Raw genomic sequence first — 19,159 nt, 5'->3', positions numbered from 1 at the left:
CGTGGGTGGGGGGTGGGAGGGGAAAGGAGATGGAGCAGGGAGTCTTCCCTTCCCCCATGCCGGCTGGCCCCACTGCAGACTAGCCTCAGCGGGGGAGTCAATTCAGCTCTTGTGTGCACCTCTCCCCGGAGCACAATCTAGAAATATGGATTTTTTTGTTTCTCTGTGTTTGATTTGTAAGTACAAAAAGATTCAGCCGTGGCTTCTGGATTCCTGCGCCAAGTCTGTCCTTTGTGGGTTACAAACGGAACAGTTGGGGGCGGGGGAGAGGCACCTCTTTGGAGCACCACCTCCCAGATGGGCCTTCCTAAAGACCAGAGCTCTCAGGGAGGATTACCTGGAGGGAGGATGTGACAGAATCACTGTCACTTCTGGGCTTGAGGTTGTCTAGCTGAAGGGGACGCCATGGGTGTCAGTGTGTTTTGCCATTGAGTCAGCACTGCTGGGCCCTACTGAATTCTGCAGGGGGAGGAAGAGCTTCATCAGATAAAAAAGAACCAAACCAGCAGAGAAAGTTTTTTGTCAACAACTCCATACCGACTCCAGGTGTTCACTCCACCTGTTCTACACCACTGCTCCCCAACGTGCACTGCCCCCCTTCCCAGCCATACAGTCCCCTTTGGCTCACAACCAGGAGTGTTAGGGGCTTGGAATCAAGGAAGTGAGCCTAGATCTAGAATCACGGCTACAGCCTGCTGACTGGCTGTGTGACCTTAGGCAAGTCCCTACACCTATCCGAACCTGTTTTCTTACCTATAAAATGACACTGAGGAGGCTTGTCCTATCTACACTATGCAAATATAAGTTGTTTTTATTGACAGTTATGAAAATACTAAAGGTATAAGAGTGTTTTTAAAACCATAAAGAGTTCCAGAAAGGTCAAAGATCTTTGTGAGGAGGTGGCAAAGTTGCCAGGTGGAACTGGCAGCTGCCATTACCTGCAGCCGAGGAGTTCCAGACAAAGGCCCAGGACGCAGACCCTGGGTGGCTGCCTTTTGCATAGACCAGTTTCCCAAGCCTTTGGCTACTAAGGCCACTGGAGATAAAAACCGCACTTCTGAGTGAAGTTAGAGACTTGGCAGCAGGGCGGCGAGGAAGGGGTTGCAAGCCTGGGAAAAGAAAGTTCCTAAAGATTGAATGAGGCCTATGGGTACCTCATAAGGCTCCCTCCTCTCCAGCCTGGTTCCTTATCCATAAAGTGGGGGAGGGGGTTGCTGGAAGAGGTGCTCTCCCAGGGCCTACGGGCCCTAACAGTCAAAGATTTCAAGTTTCATTCCACTGACCGAAGAATCCTGACAGTGAGAGGGCTGACTTCTCTCTCTGCTGAGTATTAATCCAGCGCTACTCACCCCAGCCCCTTAGGGTACCCAGAGGCTGGCCAGCCCTACTGGTCTCTCTTCTCTGGAGGGAGGGGGGAAGTGAGCTCATTTTGCTGCCCAGGCAGGCGGCAAGCCTAGATTCAGGCTCTCCCCACTGTAACAGCTTCTCACCATCCTTGACATCCCCCACCCCCACTCCCACTCCACCCCCCCCCCCACTCCCCCCACCCCCGCTTGATGAACAAAGCCCATCCTGAGCCCGCCTCCCCCCTTTGATATATGGCAATTGGAAACCCTCAAAAAGCAAGAACACTGAAAGGGCTGGAACTGGGACGTCTGTTTCTACCTTCTCTGGCAGACCTCCTCCAGATGGTCCACCACCCTACAGGCCAGGCCTGGGAGTTTTAGAAAAGGCGCTCTATAGAACTTAAATCTTTTTTATCTTGTTATCATCTTTGTGGAGGTTGAAGAGACCTTTGAGATTCTCTAGTTCTGGGTTTTCAAAACTGGGGTATGAAAACCCCAACAGTATATGAAGTCACAGGATAAACGCAGTGTATCTTTTTGTTAAAAAGAGTTTTGAGGGGGCAGGGAAGATTAACTTCAGTCATTTTAAAGTTTGCTACTAAAATTAACACAAATTCCCATACACAGATAAAATATAAAATAGAATGCAAGATTGCATTATTTGTAAAAAAATAATAAGATAAAATAATAATTTGTAATGAAAATACTGGATTGCAAAGACAAGTTATGCTTCCTAGGAGCTGCTTCGGGCCACAGCCCAGAACCCTATTCATCCTTAGCAGCCAAATAGCCTGAACTCAGGTCAGCTGACTCCTGTCCCCTCACAGGGCTTGCGCTTGCCTCAGAAAGCCATTTAGCCTAGGCTTTGGGTATGAACTGGGGAGGGGTGTTAGAGGTGTGTTGCCTCACCCTCCTTCTACTTCACCAAAGTAAGCTTTTTTCCTCATGAGAGTTCAGAAGCTAGGATGGGAGAAGGATTCTGGGAAGCTGACCAAAAGCTGACCCCACAGATCGGATCCCTTCCTGAGAGTCAGTCCAATGTGTTAGTGAGAAAAGAGACAATACCCTGGAGTCTGGGTCCCTAGGACAACTCTGACTGCGTGGGAGATGTGGTGGGGGAGCAGTGAAGGTCTGGTAGGCTGTCGTGCCTTTCACCACTGCAGGGGTAAACTGAGTTCTGGCAGGATCCTCAGGCTACCCTCCTAGCTCCACCTTTGTCATAGTGGTTTAACAAGCCAGCACTTTGTGGGGTACCCTCTGCGCTTTGCCCTGTCCCCAGAGGAAATGACTTCTTGTGAAACCTGGGAGCCCAGCAGAACTGGCTGTCTGTGAGCTCACCATCACCACTTGTGGGCCTAGTCTCCACAGCTGTTTGCCATCTCAACCGCCCCGAACCCCACTCCCAACCCACAAAGAGGCTGGGGAGCCAACCCAGCGTTCTCTCCAGGACCTACCTTTCTTCCTGAGACGTCAGTCTGCAGATATCACAACTAAAGATGAGTATCAGGACTGCCCGGAGAGCTTTGTACAAAAGGGCCCCATCCAGACCTACCAAATCAGAATGGGGGTTGGGGAGGTGGGAATCTATGGTTTACAAGCTCCACAGAAGATTCTAATTATCAATCAGGTTTGAAAGCTACTAGCTGATGCAAGGATTACAGGACACTCACTTGGGGCCTCCATTTGCTTGTCTGTAGAATGGCATTATAGTCATTCCTCTGGGTGTAAGTAGATAATACAATTCAAAAGCTTCTTTGAAAGGCTGCACAATACAATGTAATGTTAGTATTTCCATTTCAAAAAGTAGCTTCATTTGCAAAAAGATTCCCCACTGAATTTTTAATTTTCCCTCCACCAGCACAGTCGAAATCCTACTGAAGCGCTTGGCTGTCAACAACTTTTCACAGCCCTCCTAGTAAACCAGGTGCACTTATAATCTTGCTATTTTGACTGAGTTGTTTGTTGTTTTTCAAGTAAAAAAGCCACAGAAGTCCCGGGAACACTTTTGCTGGCTTCATTGTCCCCACCTCTCACCACCACTCCACCCTCTCCCCACCACCCGGGCTCCTCCTGCCGCCTCCACTCCCCTCAAAGACATGTTTCCAAAGGGTTTGTGGAGGCGCCCCAAGCAGAGCCGCGCAGGCACACTTGCTGGCCTTCAGGGGTTCCCATCCTGAATTCTGGGGTTCCCAGAATCGCACCCCCACCCCACGATCTGGTTTAACTCCCCAAACCCGACTGGGGCAACTTGCCAAGCGAAGGTCCTGGGAACCGATGCGCAGGACAGAAACAGCCAGAACAAGGAGGGGCATGTGGCCAGGAGTGACTGCTCATTGACTTTAAATTGCAGGCTGCTGTGGGTCCTACAGGAAGAGAGCAGAGCCTGGGAAGAGGCAGAGCGTCTGCACGGGCAGGGCTTTCTGGCACAGAGACTGGGATGTGGGGCCCAGTTAGCAACTCCGGAGGCCTGAGTCACCAGGGACGTGACACTAGCCCACTCCTGCTGGGAGTTCAGCCATCTCCCCATCAGGGTCGTCTTGATGTAGATCCCAGTTGCACGTTGTGTCTACATTAGGAGTGCTTTCCCCAGAAGACACATGTAAATGCACAGACTCAAATGGTAATTGTGCCCTCTGGAGTTGTGCAAAGGGGCATCCCTACTCCCACCAACAAGGGAATATTAACTTCAAAAGTATTTTGAGGAGAGTGAGTGCTTGGTGAGTTCCGGGTCTCCTTTGGGATGATAAAGATGTTTTGGAAGAGACAGAGTGGTGGGTGCACAACATTGTGGATGCACTGAATGCCACTGACTTGTTCACTTTTGTAAAGGTTAATTGTGTATGTGAACTTCATCTCCCTAAAAAAAAATTAAGTATTTTAAGGCATTCAAAGAGAAAGTACTAATTGCTTTAAAAGATTTACTACAAGTCAGCCCTGTGCACAATGCATCTCTATCCCCAGCTTCCTGGGGTTGCCAACTATATTCCAACAGGAAGAATTAGGTTGCCTTAGAAGCCCCACTCCCAGACCTGAGCTGAGGAGGAAGGGAAATATTCAGATGGATCCAGTGCTCTTAGTAGCCCCACTCCCAGACCTGAGCTGAGGAGGAAGGGAAATATTCAGATGGATCCAGTGCTCTTAGTAGCACCTGTCAGAAAGGGGATAGAAAGGTAGCATGTAGTTCTTCTGAAGGCTCATCCCAAAGGCCACCCAGATCCTGAGAGTCCAGGTGTATAACAGGTCTGCAGTTCTGGGAAAATCTACCTTCTTGCTTTATCCTTTCATTCATTTATTCCTCCAAGGAATATTCACTGAGCCTCTACGTGCTGGAAGTTAAGAAGAGTAGAACATCACCCTCAAGAAGCTCATAGTCCAGCCAGAAAACTGAAGTGGAAACAGTTATTAACAGAGATGTGCATGGGGTGTGAGGAAATCTGAGGAGGGGCACCTAAGGGATGGTGAATTGGATTGGGTGCTGGGGAAGGCTTCCTGGAGGAAGGGATGCCAGAGCTGGGTCTCCAAGGCTGCTGGTGGGAGCATGTCCAGGCAAGCCTGACCTGCAGCCAGCCTAAGCCCGAAGTGGAGAGGAACACATCAAATTCAGGGTTCATAGGATCTTTGAAGGCTCTGAAGAGGCCAGGCTCAGAGGTCAGGAGATGAAGCTGCCTCCTCCCTGCTGAGTACCACCGTTTGGGGTCCCTCCTCATCCCATCTGCTTCAATGCAGAGACAGGTGTGTGAGATGGTAACAATGTCTTTCCATGAATTAAGACCCTTCACCCTGGCTCCTCAGAAGGGCTAACAGTTAGGAAACTCCCCTTCTAGATCCAAAGGTTCTCCTGACAGACAATGGTATGGGGCTTTGCCCTCTCCTTCACAGGGGTGAAGAGTTTCAGTGGGGAAGCCATTTAACCCTCCACCCTCAACCCCCTGCAGCCAGGCCTCGAAAAAGGTGGTTGTTTACCCTATAGCCCACTCCCTCCTACTACGGGAAAAACCACCAGAGTTAAGACTGCCTGTGCTTTTTTTGAAAACAATGAGACAACAACATTAAGGGATTTCTTCTGAAAAGAAAATTACCCAGTGCCAATTAACGTAGCCCTTCCCAATTATAAAAAGCTGTTTTATTAACAGAATGAGACAGCGAATGAAAAAAGGTGCTTAGCACACTGCTTCCCTGATGGCTATTGAATGAATGAAAGATTCCTGGTAAACTGACCTTTCCAAAATGGCTCTGGATTCTTTTGTTTATGAAACCTCTACTTAAAAACCTCTATTTTTCTTAGATTAGTGTTCCACATTTTTCTGGTATTTTTTTCATGCAGGGGAGGGGAGGGTAGAGGGGGAGAGAGAGAGAGAGAGAGAAGAAAAACACCCTATCTCCTGCTGTCTCAGATGTGCCCAACACAGTCAGCCTGGGAGGAGTGAATGGTCTTGGATTAATTCCCTGATCTTCAGTCCTAAGTGATAGAAAGACACATCCATACAGGTCATCCCAACTCTTTCCCTCCCACCTCAGGAAAGGGTGATTTCAAGAGGATGTCAATGACCATCAGTCTTCCAAGCACTTCACCTAACTGCCATGACCTGGTGTCTTTAAGGCTCCCAGCAAGAGGCTGGAGCTTGGAGGATAGGAAGAAAGGGCCAGTGTCCAGGTCTTGAAAGCCCCGGCAGCTAAGAGACTATTCTATTCTGCAGCAGTCTTTAAGATATCTCCTTATCTAAGTCGTTTAATTTGTTTTTCATCCATAAATGTCTCCAGTGATGGTTCTCCCATCTGGAAAAAGGGGATGGGGTGCAGGATTTGACTTCTGGTCGTTTACAGTTCTAAGTCTTGGTTTGCCAGGAAGGCCCACGGGTCAGCCTTTTTTTTTTTTTTTTTTTAATGGGGCGGGGGGGCAGGGGGGTGTGGATGGCAGCGGCCCTACTCCTCAGGCTGCAAGTGTCTTCCGTCACGCACAAGTCTGCCCCGAGGCGAGGCCCGCCAGTTTGATCTGGTTAGGCTCTGGCCCGCCCCGGGACGGAGCGTCTGATGTAAGTTTGGTTCTCTCTTCCATCAGGATCATGTGTCCCAGATTGATAAATCTTTAAATAAATAAAGGTCGAATCCGTCCGAACCTCTTCCCACCGTCAGCAATCTGTCAGCAAAGTCTTCGAGCACCGCCATCGGGTCACATTTTCTGTGGCCCCGCCTGAATGACGAAACAGGGGATGGCGATTGCACTCCGGGGCTTTTCCGGAGATCTAGGTCCTCTGTCCTGGTGCAACTCTCCGGGTCTTTTACACAAAGCGTTTTGGAAGAGGGGCGGTAGGACCCGGCGGACGCCCGGGGCTTCTCGGCCGCAGCGGGCGGAGGAGGCACAGCGGCACAGCAGTCTGTCCGTAGGGCCGGCGGGTTCCTCTGATATAGGTCCCTTTTCCCAGCTGCAGAACCAGGCGCTAGGAACAGGGGCCCATCCATACTCCTTTAATCACGTTTCCCAAACCCTCTCCTTGGAAGCAGCTGGAGGGTGGGAGCGGACACGGTTTGGAGACCAGGCTCACATCTGGGGCACGGACACCCCCTCCCCCCCATTAATCCAGCCCCTGGGGCTGTAGAGTAACAAGCAGACGTGCAGGCGGGGCCGCCAGGAAGAGGGATCACAGTGCCCGGAGCTGCCCAGTCTTTGGACCCCACCCCCATATCCCGACACTTCGTAAAGCAGGGTTAGCGTGGGGTACGTGCGCGAGAGCCGGCGGGATTAACGTCTGCTCCCCCACGGACATCCACCCGTGCCCCCAATTGAGCCCATAGTTCGCAGGCTCTCAGACGCTGGGAGCAGCCGTCTTCCCTGCCTGCAGCCCCCCGCAGGGCCCCCTGCCTCTTCCCCCGCGCGGTCGCGGCCTTCCCCTCCCCCAGCAATACGACCCTATAATAAACAAGTCCTTCCTTGATCCTCCCCTGCCGCGAGCGCCCTCGGGGACCTTGGCAGCTGCAGCCGCCGCGGATCCCTTCCAGAAAGGGGGCGTGGCCGCGGCTCGGGGGTTCGGCCCGGAGCGTTCTGGGGCCCGACGGGGGCGGGGCCAGGCGGCTGTCACCGGGCAGGAGAGAACGTTGCGAACGTGCGCCCGGAGTCCATTGGCGGAGGTGGGCCACACTCCCGGGCCTGCATTGGGCCGCGGCGCAGAAGGGGTGTGGCCTCCCTGCGCTAGTCCTTATAGGCCTCTCGGCGCTGGTGCTAGGGACCGCGGCAGGCCGAGGGGGAGGTGCGGGTTGGGAGCGGGGACAGGTCTGGGCAGAGCTCGGGGGTTGGCACCAGTTCGCGCACTCATTCAAGCGGCAGTACGCACTTGTCCCAGCAGTTCTCGCTGACCTCAGTAGCTGGTGAGTGTCCCTTCTGTACGTGTGCTGATCGCTGCGTGGAGAGGCCTCGGCCGTGGCGGGGTGGGGGCGGGGGGGTGGTCCTAGAGCTCTCAGTCTGGTCCAGACCCCAGACTGACGCCCGGTCCGTGCGGCTCTTGTCTTACAGCGTCTTCTGTGCTCCAGCACCCTGAGCTCATCTGCAGACGTCCTGGCGTCCGTCCTCACCATGCCTAGCCTTTGGGATCGCTTCTCGTCGTCCTCCTCTTCGTCCTCGTCCTTGTCCCGAACTCCCACTCCAGATCAGCCGCAGCGCTCGGCCTGGGGGTCGGCGGCCCGAGAAGAGGGACTGGGCCGCTGCGCGAGCCTGGAGAGCTCGGACTGCGAGTCCCTGGACAGCAGCAACAGTGGCTTTGGGCCGGAGGAAGGTAAGCCGTGGGCGGGAGCCGGACGCGACTAGAGAAGCCGGGGAGGTGAGAAAGCACCGCTCTGGAAGGAGTCAAAGCCACCTTGGTCTCCTATCCCATCAGGATCCGGATTGTTGAAGGGGGCGGGCAGAGGAGGGGGATTGAAGTATAGGGTACGAGTGTGGGGCGGAAACTGAGGCACGGAGTGGGGAGGAGTGCTGGTTTTTTAGCGAAACAGCACCTCCCCGTTCGGAGCTGCTCTTACCCCCTCCCCTACGTGCCTTTCCTTGCAGACTCTGCATACCTGGATGGGGTTTCCCTCCCTGACTTCGAGCTGCTCAGCGATCCCGAGGATGAGCACCTGTGTGCCAACCTGATGCAGCTGCTGCAGGAGAGCCTGGCCCAGGCACGGCTGGGCTCGCGGCGTCCTGCGCGCCTGCTCATGCCCGGCCAGCTGGTGAGCCAGGTGGGCAAAGAACTACTGCGCCTGGCCTACAGCGAGCCGTGCGGCCTGCGGGGGGCGCTGCTGGATGTCTGCGTAGAACAGGGCAAGAGCTGCCACAGCGTGGGGCAACTGGCCCTTGACCCCAGCCTGGTGCCCACCTTCCAGCTGACCCTCGTGCTGCGCCTGGACTCACGCCTCTGGCCCAAAATCCAGGGGTTGTTTAGCTCCGCCAACTCTCCCTTCGTCCCTGGCTTCAGCCAGTCCCTGACGCTGAGCACAGGCTTCCGAGTAATCAAGAAGAAGCTGTACAGCTCGGAGCAGCTGCTCATTGAGGAGTGTTGAACTTGGGCCTGGGGGGCTGATACTGCTCCCATGGCAGAGACAGTTGAACTTTTGGGGTGGACATTGACAAGCAGAAGGTGAGGGACTGATGCTTGTCATTAGAAAACTGACAACAGCCCCATGAAGGGAGGAAGGTCGATGTGGGGGGCAGTGGGGGACACGGTGTTTCCCTAGGAAGCTCACTGAGGTGTGTGCAGGTGGCTCCCAGTTGGGGCACACACGCCACCCCTCAGTACTGTAGCATGAAACAGAGGCTTAGGGGCCAACCAGGCTTCTGGCTGGATGTGTATGTAGCATGTACCTTATTATTTTTATTGTTACTGACAGTTAAGACAACAGTGGTGTGGCAGAGCCAGGAGAGCAGCTGGGCTGCACTGGCCTCTTCAAGGGATGTGAGCTCATGGTAGCCAGCCCTGGTGGGAGGGGGGAGGTCATCGAGGTGGTTTGTGTATCTCATGGTCTGAAGGGGCCAAATGTTTGTTCTTTGGTTTTGTATCTTTTTTTTTTTGATCAGAGCTTCACTACTGACCTGTTCTAGGCAGCTATCTTACAGACGCATGAATGTAAGAGTAGGATGGGGTGGGTGTTGGGATCACTTGGGGATCTTTGACACTTGAAGAAAAAATACACCTGGGAGCTGCGCGTGGCCCATCCCCAGATGTGTACTGAAGGGTTGAGCTGTGAGGGGATGGGGCTGATTGGGGTGGGGGCTGGAACCCCTCCCCCAGAGGAGTACCATCTGGGTCTTCCATCTAGAACTGTTTACATGAAGATACTCGCTGTTCATGAATACACTTGATGTTCAAGTATTAAGACCTATGCAATATTTTTTACTTTTCTAATAAAAAAAAAAAATGTTTGTTAAAACGGTTGTCTGTCATCAGTGCCATGAAATAAAAGGGAGGTGGATGGGTGCTGGAAAAGGTGGGTTTCATCAGACTGGTGCAGCTGTGTGTTTCTCTGACCCTTTCTGGGGCTGCCTGCCAGCCTGGTAATGGAGGTATGTAGACTGAGTGCCATCTGTGTCAGAACCCTGGCTCCCTTGGCTCTTCTGGCTGAGGCTACCAAGGGAAAACACTGGAAAGCCCTGGAAGATGAGGAGTGAGTCAGACCTCTCACAAGAGCCAGAGTCTCAGTAGAAAGGGCTCACCTGACTGCCCTGGGTTAGAAGGGCCTGGTACAAAGGGATCCTGAGCCCAAGGTCCTTACAGGCACTTAAAGGACTGCAAGAGACTTTTCTTTGTGAAAAAAGGCACAGTTCTATTTGTTCTGCAGTCATGGAAGTTACACATTTTATCTCTGGATATGAAAAGGCCAGGGAGCAGGAGCACTAAGACATGGAGTTTGACAAAGACTTACTGGGTTCAAGCCTCTGACTAGACAAAGAACCTAGGGCTCAGGGGGGCATGACCTGCCAGGCAGGAGCAAAACACAACACACGCAGGAGGTGTGGTGAGGGCCTTCGAGAGCTAAGGGACTGCAGGCCTGTCTTCATGAATGTTTTCAGTGACTTGGACTCATTGCACTCTCTGGGCCCCAATTTCCTTATCGGTGAAATTGGGGTTGGGCCAGATGAAGGCCCTTCCCACTCCTCCCTCCCAGTGACTCTCGGCCATTCCTCCCGCACCTTCCTCTGGAGAGTTGTTATCTCCCTCGTTTCTCTTCCTGGCCTCAGACAGGCCTTGTTTGCCCAACTGTAAAACAGTAGTTCTTCTACTTGACTGTATAGTCAAATCTCTCGGGGCCCGAGGTAAACGCAGATCCTCCTGCCCTAGTGGAGTTTCTAACTGCATGCGTCTGGGGAAGAAATCTGCATTTCCATCCAGGATCCTGACACAGCGTCTTGCACCTTGGGAAGGTTTAGAAGACTCCCATCCCTGGTAGACTGGAATGATTTGTCCCCCAAAATGAATGAACTGGTTAGAACTAGATTTGAAAATGGTGGTAACAAGTAAGAAGGTGCCCAGAGCAGTTTTAAGAGAGCCCTTACTAAGACTTAGCGCATTCTCCTAACAGCCACCCTGGGAGGGGTGGGTGGGGCAGGGGTTAGTAAAGTTTTACAGATTAGTAAACAGAGGCCCAAGCCCTTGAATGACCCTCTTCAACTAACCACGGTTGACCTTGCCCACTCTCAGCCCCTCAGGATGGAGCTGAGAGTGAAGCAGGCTCAGCACCTGGGTGGTATCTGGGGACACTTTCCCAGGAATTGAGATCAGGGCCAATGCTCATGGCTGTGCTTCCCTGACCTGCAAAGAGGAAAACAACCCTGTCCAGCTCCAGAATAGAGTCTCACTGGTACTTGCAGGCAAGAGCTGGGTGGGGCGGTAAGCATTAACCCTCTCCTAGACCAGGAAGCAGTGAATACCCTCAGCTCCTTCTCTTCAATGGTCAGACTGAGGCCAGAGAAAAGCCTGGTTTCCAAGAAGGCTCAGCTAAGATGACATTTTCTGAGGCCAGACTGTCTTGCCTCATCCTCACAGAGCTTGAAAATCCCCCCAAATAAGACAGAAAGACCCCAGGTGGGGGCCCTTAGTCCTCCTAAGATGTGGCAGGGAGCTTTGTCCTAGGTATTGGGCTCTTGAAGAGAAGATGGAACAGGTGCCTTTGTTGCTAAGTCTAAAAACTAATAACATTTATGAGACAGCCACATAAAATCCAGCTTTGGAAAATGCTTTCGGAAATCATTCTATTTGGCCTATAAAATTTGTATTGATTCCCTCCCTTTGTATAGGATTCCCTCCCTTTGTTCTATTTCCCACCCCAACAGGATATTACTGGAGAACCGGCCATAGCTCCCTATTGTCAGATCCCACTGCCTGCCTTTGAAGACCTTTGGTATCGGGCCCTATTCACCCTACCCAGGCTGACAGCTCACCACTCTCTACCACTCCCCTGGCCTGCCCCCTCCTCTAGCCCCAGACTCTGCTCATTCCAGTGCCCTCCACCTGGGATGTGATCCCTCTGTCTTGCCTGAAAACCCTACCCTTCCTTTAAGACCCAGGGCAAGTTCCAGCCTTTTTATGACTCCCCTCTGCCTCCCCTTGCCTCCTCCTTCACAACTGCAGTGTAGAAAATGTAGCCGTTTTCCAATCTCATTGTATGCACTTGTTTTGTATCCCACCCCTGAGTTCCTCTCAAGGCTGGCTGACTGCTTGCTCATCCCCCTTGCCCTCAGCTCAGACAACACAAGATGCCCCCACCCGCCTCCAACTCTCAGGCTAAGGAGAGAGGAGGGCAGGGTAGAAAAACTTCATTGTCTTACTATGCCTGCTGCATAGTTTAGAGAAATAGTAAAGTCTAAGGTCCTAGAAGGGAGGTAGTGTCTTAGTGCTTAAGGCCACCATGCATGAGTTAGTGAAATCGGTTCAAATCCTGGCTCAGACATTTCTTAACCAATGACCTTGAGCAAGTCACCTTCAGTTTCCTCTCTGCAAAATGGGGATAATAGTGAGGAAATTTTATCTATAAAGGTATAACTGGAGTCCACCGTTGGCAGAGGAAGCCAGTGACTGGGCAAGAGATGGGTGGAGCCGGCACTGTGTGATAGGGACCACCTTTGACCGCCTTCCCCTCTGGTCTGGCTTTCCTCTAACATTCAAGAGTCACCAACCAACTTAACAACAGTCATGTCAATATATAATCTTAACAAATGCTTGTAAAAAACATCATTGTGGGCTAATGTGCTCACATAGCGTCACTTCTAAGCCGTATTTTTCTTAGCCCGGTCCATATTAAGCACTCTAGATAGGTTTCCTTTAATTCTACCTCGTGTTTCAGAAAGAAATTTGAAGGCTCAGAGTGGCTCAGTGAGCAGGGCTGCAGGGCTAAGACGGGAAGTGTGTTCTCCTACCTCCTGGACCTTTCATTCAATCCACTGAGCCCTCCTGTTTCCCCAGCTAGGGTGTCCCAGTCAGCCTCATCCTGCCTTCGCTGCTGGAGGCGGTCAGTACTGCTGGGGCAGCCCAGCGGAAGGCTGAGGAAACATGAGGAACAGAAACCAGGCCTAATTCACAGATTATTACAGGACTCTGTAATTATCCTGAAAAGGGGGCTCTTTATGAAGGAATCATGAATTAGAAAACAGCCCATTAAACCCAGGCATGTCCACGCTGGGGCCCAGCTGGGGAGTCTCCATCTCAGTCCCAACAATGGGCAGCTGCATGGCAACATCTGTGGCCATGTGGTACTGATGGTTCTGAGGGCAGACACTGATAGACTCTCACTTGATGACTGCATTCATTCATTCAACCTATATACAATCAAATGGGTCCACAATGCTGCAAAACAAAGGCAAAGTAAGCAGGAACTGTTAAGGAACTGACGTCAAAATCAAAATTCTCTCTTCCTCTCTCACACACACTCCCACATAATCACACACACACACACACTTACAAGAAAAACTGTGGGGCATGACAAAAAAGAGAAAATGAGCACATACTCATTTTTCCCTATCCCTAACTTTCCAGGGGGGAAAATACCTAACAATATAGAAGGATTAAAAGTATATAAGATAGGACTTCCCTGGTGGCGCAGTGGTTGAGAATCCACCTGCCAATGCAGGGGACATGGGTTTGATTCCTGGTCCAGGAAGAGCCCACATGCCACGGAGCAACTAAGCTTATGTGCCACAACTACTGAGCCCACACACCGCAACTACTGAAGCCTGTGCACCTAGAGCCCGTGCTCCACAAGGAGAGAAGCCACTGCAATGAGAAGCCCATGCACTGCAACAGAGTAGCCCCTGCTCGCTGCAACTAGAGAAAGCCCACACACAGCAACGAAGACTCAATGCAGCCAAAAAAAAACGAGAAAAGTATATAAGATAAAACTAATTAAACTGTATACTTAAAATGGTGAATTTTATTGAATGTAAATTACACCTAAATACCTGAATTTTTTAAAAGAAGTATATATACATAAAAATTAATTCAAAGTAGATCACAGACCTAAATGGAAGAACTAAACTAGAAAACTCTTAGAAGAAAATACATGAGTAAATTTTCATGATCTTGGATTAGGAAATGATTTCTTAGCTATGACACCGAAAATACAAGTTTTAAAAGATAAGATCAGCAAGTTGGACTTTATAAACTTTTAAAACATTTAAGTAAAGTAAACAGACAACCCAAAAGTAGAAGAAAGATTTTGCAAATCATATATGTATAAATGATTTTCATCTAAAATAAAGAACTCTTGCAACTTAATTAAAAAATGAGCAAAATATGTGAATAAACATTTCTTTGAAGAATATATACAAATGCCCTATAAGCATTTATGAAAAGATGTTTAACATTATTGATCAGTAGGGAAATGTAAATCAGTGCTACAACAGGATACCATTTTTTACCACCAGAATGGCTATAATCAGAGGTGGACAACAGCAAGTATTGGCAAGGATGTGGAAAAACTGGCACCCTCATACTTTGCTGGAGGGATCGTAAAACAGTACAGGCATTTTGAAAATAGTTTTGTAACTCCTCATAATGTTAAACATACAGTTACCATTTGACCCAACAATTCCACTTCTCAGTATACACCCAAGAGAAATAACATATGTCCACAAAAAAACTTACACATGAATTTTCATAGCAGCATTATTCATACTATTGAAATGGAAACAACCCAAATGTCCACCAACAAATGAATGGATAAACAAAAATGATATATCCATACAATGGAATCTTATTCGTCAACAAAAAGAAATGAAGTACTAATCAATGCTACCACATTTAATGGGCCTCAAAAATGTTAAGCTAAGTGAAAGAAGCAAGTCACAAAAGACCACATATTGTATAATTCCATTTATATGAAAATTCGAGAATAAGCAAATCACAGAAATAGAAAGTAGATTAGTTGCTTAAGCCTGGGGGACTAGGGGACTGGTGAATGCTAATGGATATAGAGTTTCTTTTTGGGGTGATGATAATATTCTAAATTAGTATAGTCACAGAGTTGCAGAACTCTGTGACTATACTAAAAAGCATTGAATTGTACACTTTTAATAGGTGAAACTTATGGTATGGAAATTAAAACAAAACTGTTTTTTTAAGTACATGTTTTTCAAATTCATAGAATTGAACACCTAATAAAAGGGTACATTTTACTGCATGCAAATTATACCTCAATAAAAAAAATTTTAACACGCATGAAAAAGTACATAAAATGAGCTCTAGAAGTTTTAAAACGTAAATTATAGCTCCATAATTAGGGTTCCATTTAGTGTAAATATGGTAAATTTTTCACTAGGAAAAGGAAGGCAAGAGAAGCCATGAGCATTTTGGTTCAAATTTTATTTATTGTCTGTCTCTGCCAACAGAATGTCAGCCAACATTTTTTGTGTGCCTAGATAAGTGCCTGGCTCATAGAAAATTCTCAATGCACATGTGTGGAAGAAAAGAAGGATGGAAAGGACCACGACATCTCAAATACACCATCTCTGGGAGAGGCCCATTGGAGCCACTTCCAAATACTTTTTTTTTTTATTGTGGTAAAATACGCATAACATAAAATTTACTGTCTTAACCATTTGTAAGTGTACAGTCCAGTAGTGTTAAATATATTCACACTGCCATGCAACCAACCTCCAGAACTTCTTCATCTTGCAAAACAGAAATTTTATACCTATTAAATAACAATACCTCATCCCGCCCACCCCCCCCCCCCCCCACCAGCCCCTGGCAATCACCATTCTACTTTGTGTCTCTGAATTTGATGTCTCTAGATACATCACATAAGTGGAATCATACAGTATTTGTCTTACTGTGCCTGGCTTACTTCACTCAGCACAATATCTTCACGGTTCAATTATACGGTAACAAATGTCAGAAATTCTGTCCTTTTTAAGGCTGAATAACATTCCACTGTATGGATATAGCACATTTTGCTTCTCCTTTCATCCGTCATGGACACTTGGGTTGCTTCCATCTTTCGGCTATTGTGAGTGCTGCTGCTATGAACATGGGTGTACAAACATTTCTTTGAGATCCTGCTTTCACTTTTTGGGGGTATATACTCAGAAGTAGAATTGCTGGATCATATGATAATTCTAGTTTTAACTTTTTTGAGGGACCACGATACTGTTTTCTACACCATTTTAAATTCTCATCAACTGTGCACTTTCAAGCACTTTTATGCCTCTCCACATCTCAGTCCAGGTCCAAATCACCCCAAAAGTCAAGTCCACTGTATCTATGCCTACAGGTGGTAAGTGGTAAAGGGCTGAATGAGGGTGCTAAATCTGCAGTATCCTATATGTTCTAGGAATTCAGAGACAGAGCGAGGACACGTTCCCAGAGGAGGAAGGAGGAGAGTTCAGCACTGAAGATGTGAAGGCAGCTTTCCTTATTCTCTCTCCTGGGCTTCCCCACACCACATTCCCATTGCGCCCCCGAGGGGAGGGGGTAATCTGAGGGCTGTGGACAGAGTAGTGGAGCTGATTTGGGTTGGCACATCTCAGAGGACAGGAGAGGGGCCTGGGCCCCGAGGAGGGAAGGGCTGATGATTGGAGAATCTGCCCCAGTGGCCTCCAACAAATTCTCAGCCTCCAAAAATTTTGACTTTTGCCATCACTGATTGAGGGAAAATATGACAAACCTGTGACTTCAGTGACAATGTTAAGTGAACATGTATTTTACTCACCAAAATTGCATCTACGGACACTGAAAAAGCAGCAGGACAAATATGGACCAGACATGCTGTGGACAGTCTACAGACAACACCGGGCAATTCTCCTCGGAAACTGCCAGCCCCTGGTGATAACTCCAAACCCTCTTTTAAGTCCCCCCAAAAGTCGGCAGCTGGCAGAATGGGAACTGCACACTCCACCACGGGGCTAGAGGAAGGGCAGGCCTAGGGCTTACATTTATCTTTACATCTTTAACTCACTTAACATATCACCTGTCCTATGAAGTAGGTACTGTTATTATTATTCCCAATTTGCAGATGAGGAAGCCAAGGAACATAGGGCAATGGAAGAAGCTTGAACTGGAGAGGGGAGACTTGCAGTCTAGCATGACTTGCCATTGACCTTGTACCTTTATCTTTGAACTGAGGGGGTGGGACTTGATGACATCAAGAGCTCAGACATCAAGATTCTACACTGCAGAGCTCAGCTGCCAGCTGCTGCCTCTGCGGCTTTTCCCCAGCCCCGCCTCCTCACTGCTCCCTGGGTTCAAGCCTGGGGTGGGGTGGGGATGGAGGAGGGAGGAAGAACAGAGCCACCTTGCAGGTCACTGGGCAAACGCTTGACTGCTTTCTGGGGCGAGTCCAAATGTGGAAGGAGAACGTTAAGAAATTTCCACGGCCCTTTCCCCAGCCAGGGATTTTCCACTCTGCCGGGGCAGACATGCCTCTCCCAGGATCTGGCTCTCCACAGGTGTTAATGAAGGGCTTGGCTGAGTGCTGGGAAGAGTGTGGTACCCGATTCTGCTTCCTGCCCTAGGAAAAGGGGCAAGTTTATTGTGAAGGCACAACTGCCCCAGAGAGACAAAGAGGCGGGGTGGCAACCGAGATGGTGTAGAACAAAGTGTTCACTCTAGGAGAATCCCAGAGAGAGACCAGCGGGGACAGGAACCATCAGGGGAAACGTCCTAGAAGAGGGGACCTGAGCTGGAGGGCCAGAGGAGGGAGGGTGTTTTCCAGGGCAGACAGGAGAGAGCAGAACAGATGAGAGGGGGAATAATGTGGACCAGCTTTGCAAAGGCTGCCATGAACACAAGGACAGTGCAGTGGCCAGGAGAGAGCTGGATGAGAGAAGTGGAAAATTTGGTGAAGCAGATGGTGCAATACAGGAGACACATAACAGTCGCAGGGGTTTTGCTGTGGCCCTTGCTCTAGCTGGTCCCTCTGCCGGAAACATCCTTCCCTCACAGCATCACCTGGTTGGCTCCATGTCTGTCATGCTCCACAGGGAAACGTTCCCTGGCCGCTCCTGCTATGGCAGCCTCTAGCAACACCTCCGTGTTTCCTTTTCTTCACAGCACTCATCACTACCTGCACTTACCCTGTTTCTTTCATGAGAGCTCCATGAGAGCAGAGAGCTTATTCTTCTTCGACTCCTCAGAGCCAGGCACATAGCAGGCCCTCCATAAATATCGTGGAGTTTAACGGAACTGCAACTGGGTGCGATGATAAAAGGAAGCCTATAATAATGTTGTTTTTTTTTTCCTGAGCACTATTATACGCCAGGCATTGTGCTGAGCGCTTTACAAACATTATCTTATTTATTCCTCCGAACAACTCTATGAGGGAGGTGCTACTATTATCTCTGTCTTAAAGGTGAGGAAACAGGTCCAGAGAGGTTCGTTAAGTTGCTCTAGGACACACGGAGCCAGAATTTGAACCCACACATTTATCCTCTAGACTAGCACTGTCTGATAGAAATATAACATGAGCCACATAAGTAATTGAAAATTCTCTAATAGCTGCATTAAGAAAATAATCAGATGAAAGAAATTATAATAGTTTAAATATTTAATTTAAATATTTAATAATATTTAAAATTGAATCTGATATATTAAAAATACTATTTCAACACATAATCAATATAAAAATATTAATGAGATATTTTTACATTTTATATTACTAAGTCTTCAAGATCTGGTGCCTCGTTTACGTACAAAACACGCTAAATTTTTATCGGAAAATGATACGTACTTAGATTTCATAAAATTTGCGGCTGAAAAAGTAGATCTACATATTCATGGTGTTCCAAACATACTTAAATGTTTTCCAATCACTGCATCAAATATCAATTTTTAAGCTTAAATGTAAACTGATCAAAATTAAATAACGGGATAACTCATTTCCTTGGCTGCCCCAGTCACATTCCAAGTGCTCATCAGCCACACGTGGCTAGTGGCCACGGTGGGCTCTGCAGCCTCATCTGTTGTGAAGGCAGGTTGGGTGGGAGAGGCCCCGGGGAGGGATCTGGAGCAGACTGGGGAGCAGCTGTGGGAGGGAAAGGGCAGGGGGCCTGAGGTGGCAGGCCTGGGCCCACCTAAAAATGAGGTGGGATGACCAGCCATTACTCATGCTAAGCAGCACAGGTCTGGGCCACTCACAAGCGGATCACTTCCTATGGGTACTTGCTGGGTCTGGGCTTCTGCCCACCAGGAAAGTAACGGTCCTCAGATCCCTGGGCTGAACAAACAGCGGCTCGTCTCAGGGCTTCTATGCCCTCCAGCACCACTCTGAAGGGATCCTGGGGGGTGTGAGGCTGGATCTGCACAGGCTCTAGCTGGGGGGGGGGGGAATGATCTCCTTCTGCCCTCCCCCACGTG

General features: G+C 49.2%; 1 protein-coding gene across 1 annotated transcript; it reads left to right on the top strand.

Annotated features, from left to right (window-relative positions):
- Positions 1-7,567: 7,567 nt before the first annotated feature.
- Positions 7,568-9,747, top strand: DDIT4 (DNA damage inducible transcript 4). The gene is made up of 3 exons (XM_057737577.1): positions 7,568-7,709; positions 7,855-8,113; positions 8,386-9,747. Exons 2-3 carry the CDS (start codon positions 7,915-7,917, stop codon positions 8,877-8,879), a joined length of 693 nt encoding a protein of 230 aa, XP_057593560.1. The 5' UTR covers positions 7,568-7,709; positions 7,855-7,914; the 3' UTR covers positions 8,880-9,747.
- The last annotated feature ends 9,412 nt before the right edge of the window (positions 9,748-19,159 follow it).

The sequence above is a fragment of the Hippopotamus amphibius genome, chromosome 5 (genome assembly GCF_030028045.1).
Source record: "Hippopotamus amphibius kiboko isolate mHipAmp2 chromosome 5, mHipAmp2.hap2, whole genome shotgun sequence".
In the NCBI taxonomy this organism is placed as follows: domain Eukaryota; kingdom Metazoa; phylum Chordata; class Mammalia; order Artiodactyla; family Hippopotamidae; genus Hippopotamus; species Hippopotamus amphibius.
This window is presented reverse-complemented; position numbering and strand designations above follow the sequence as displayed.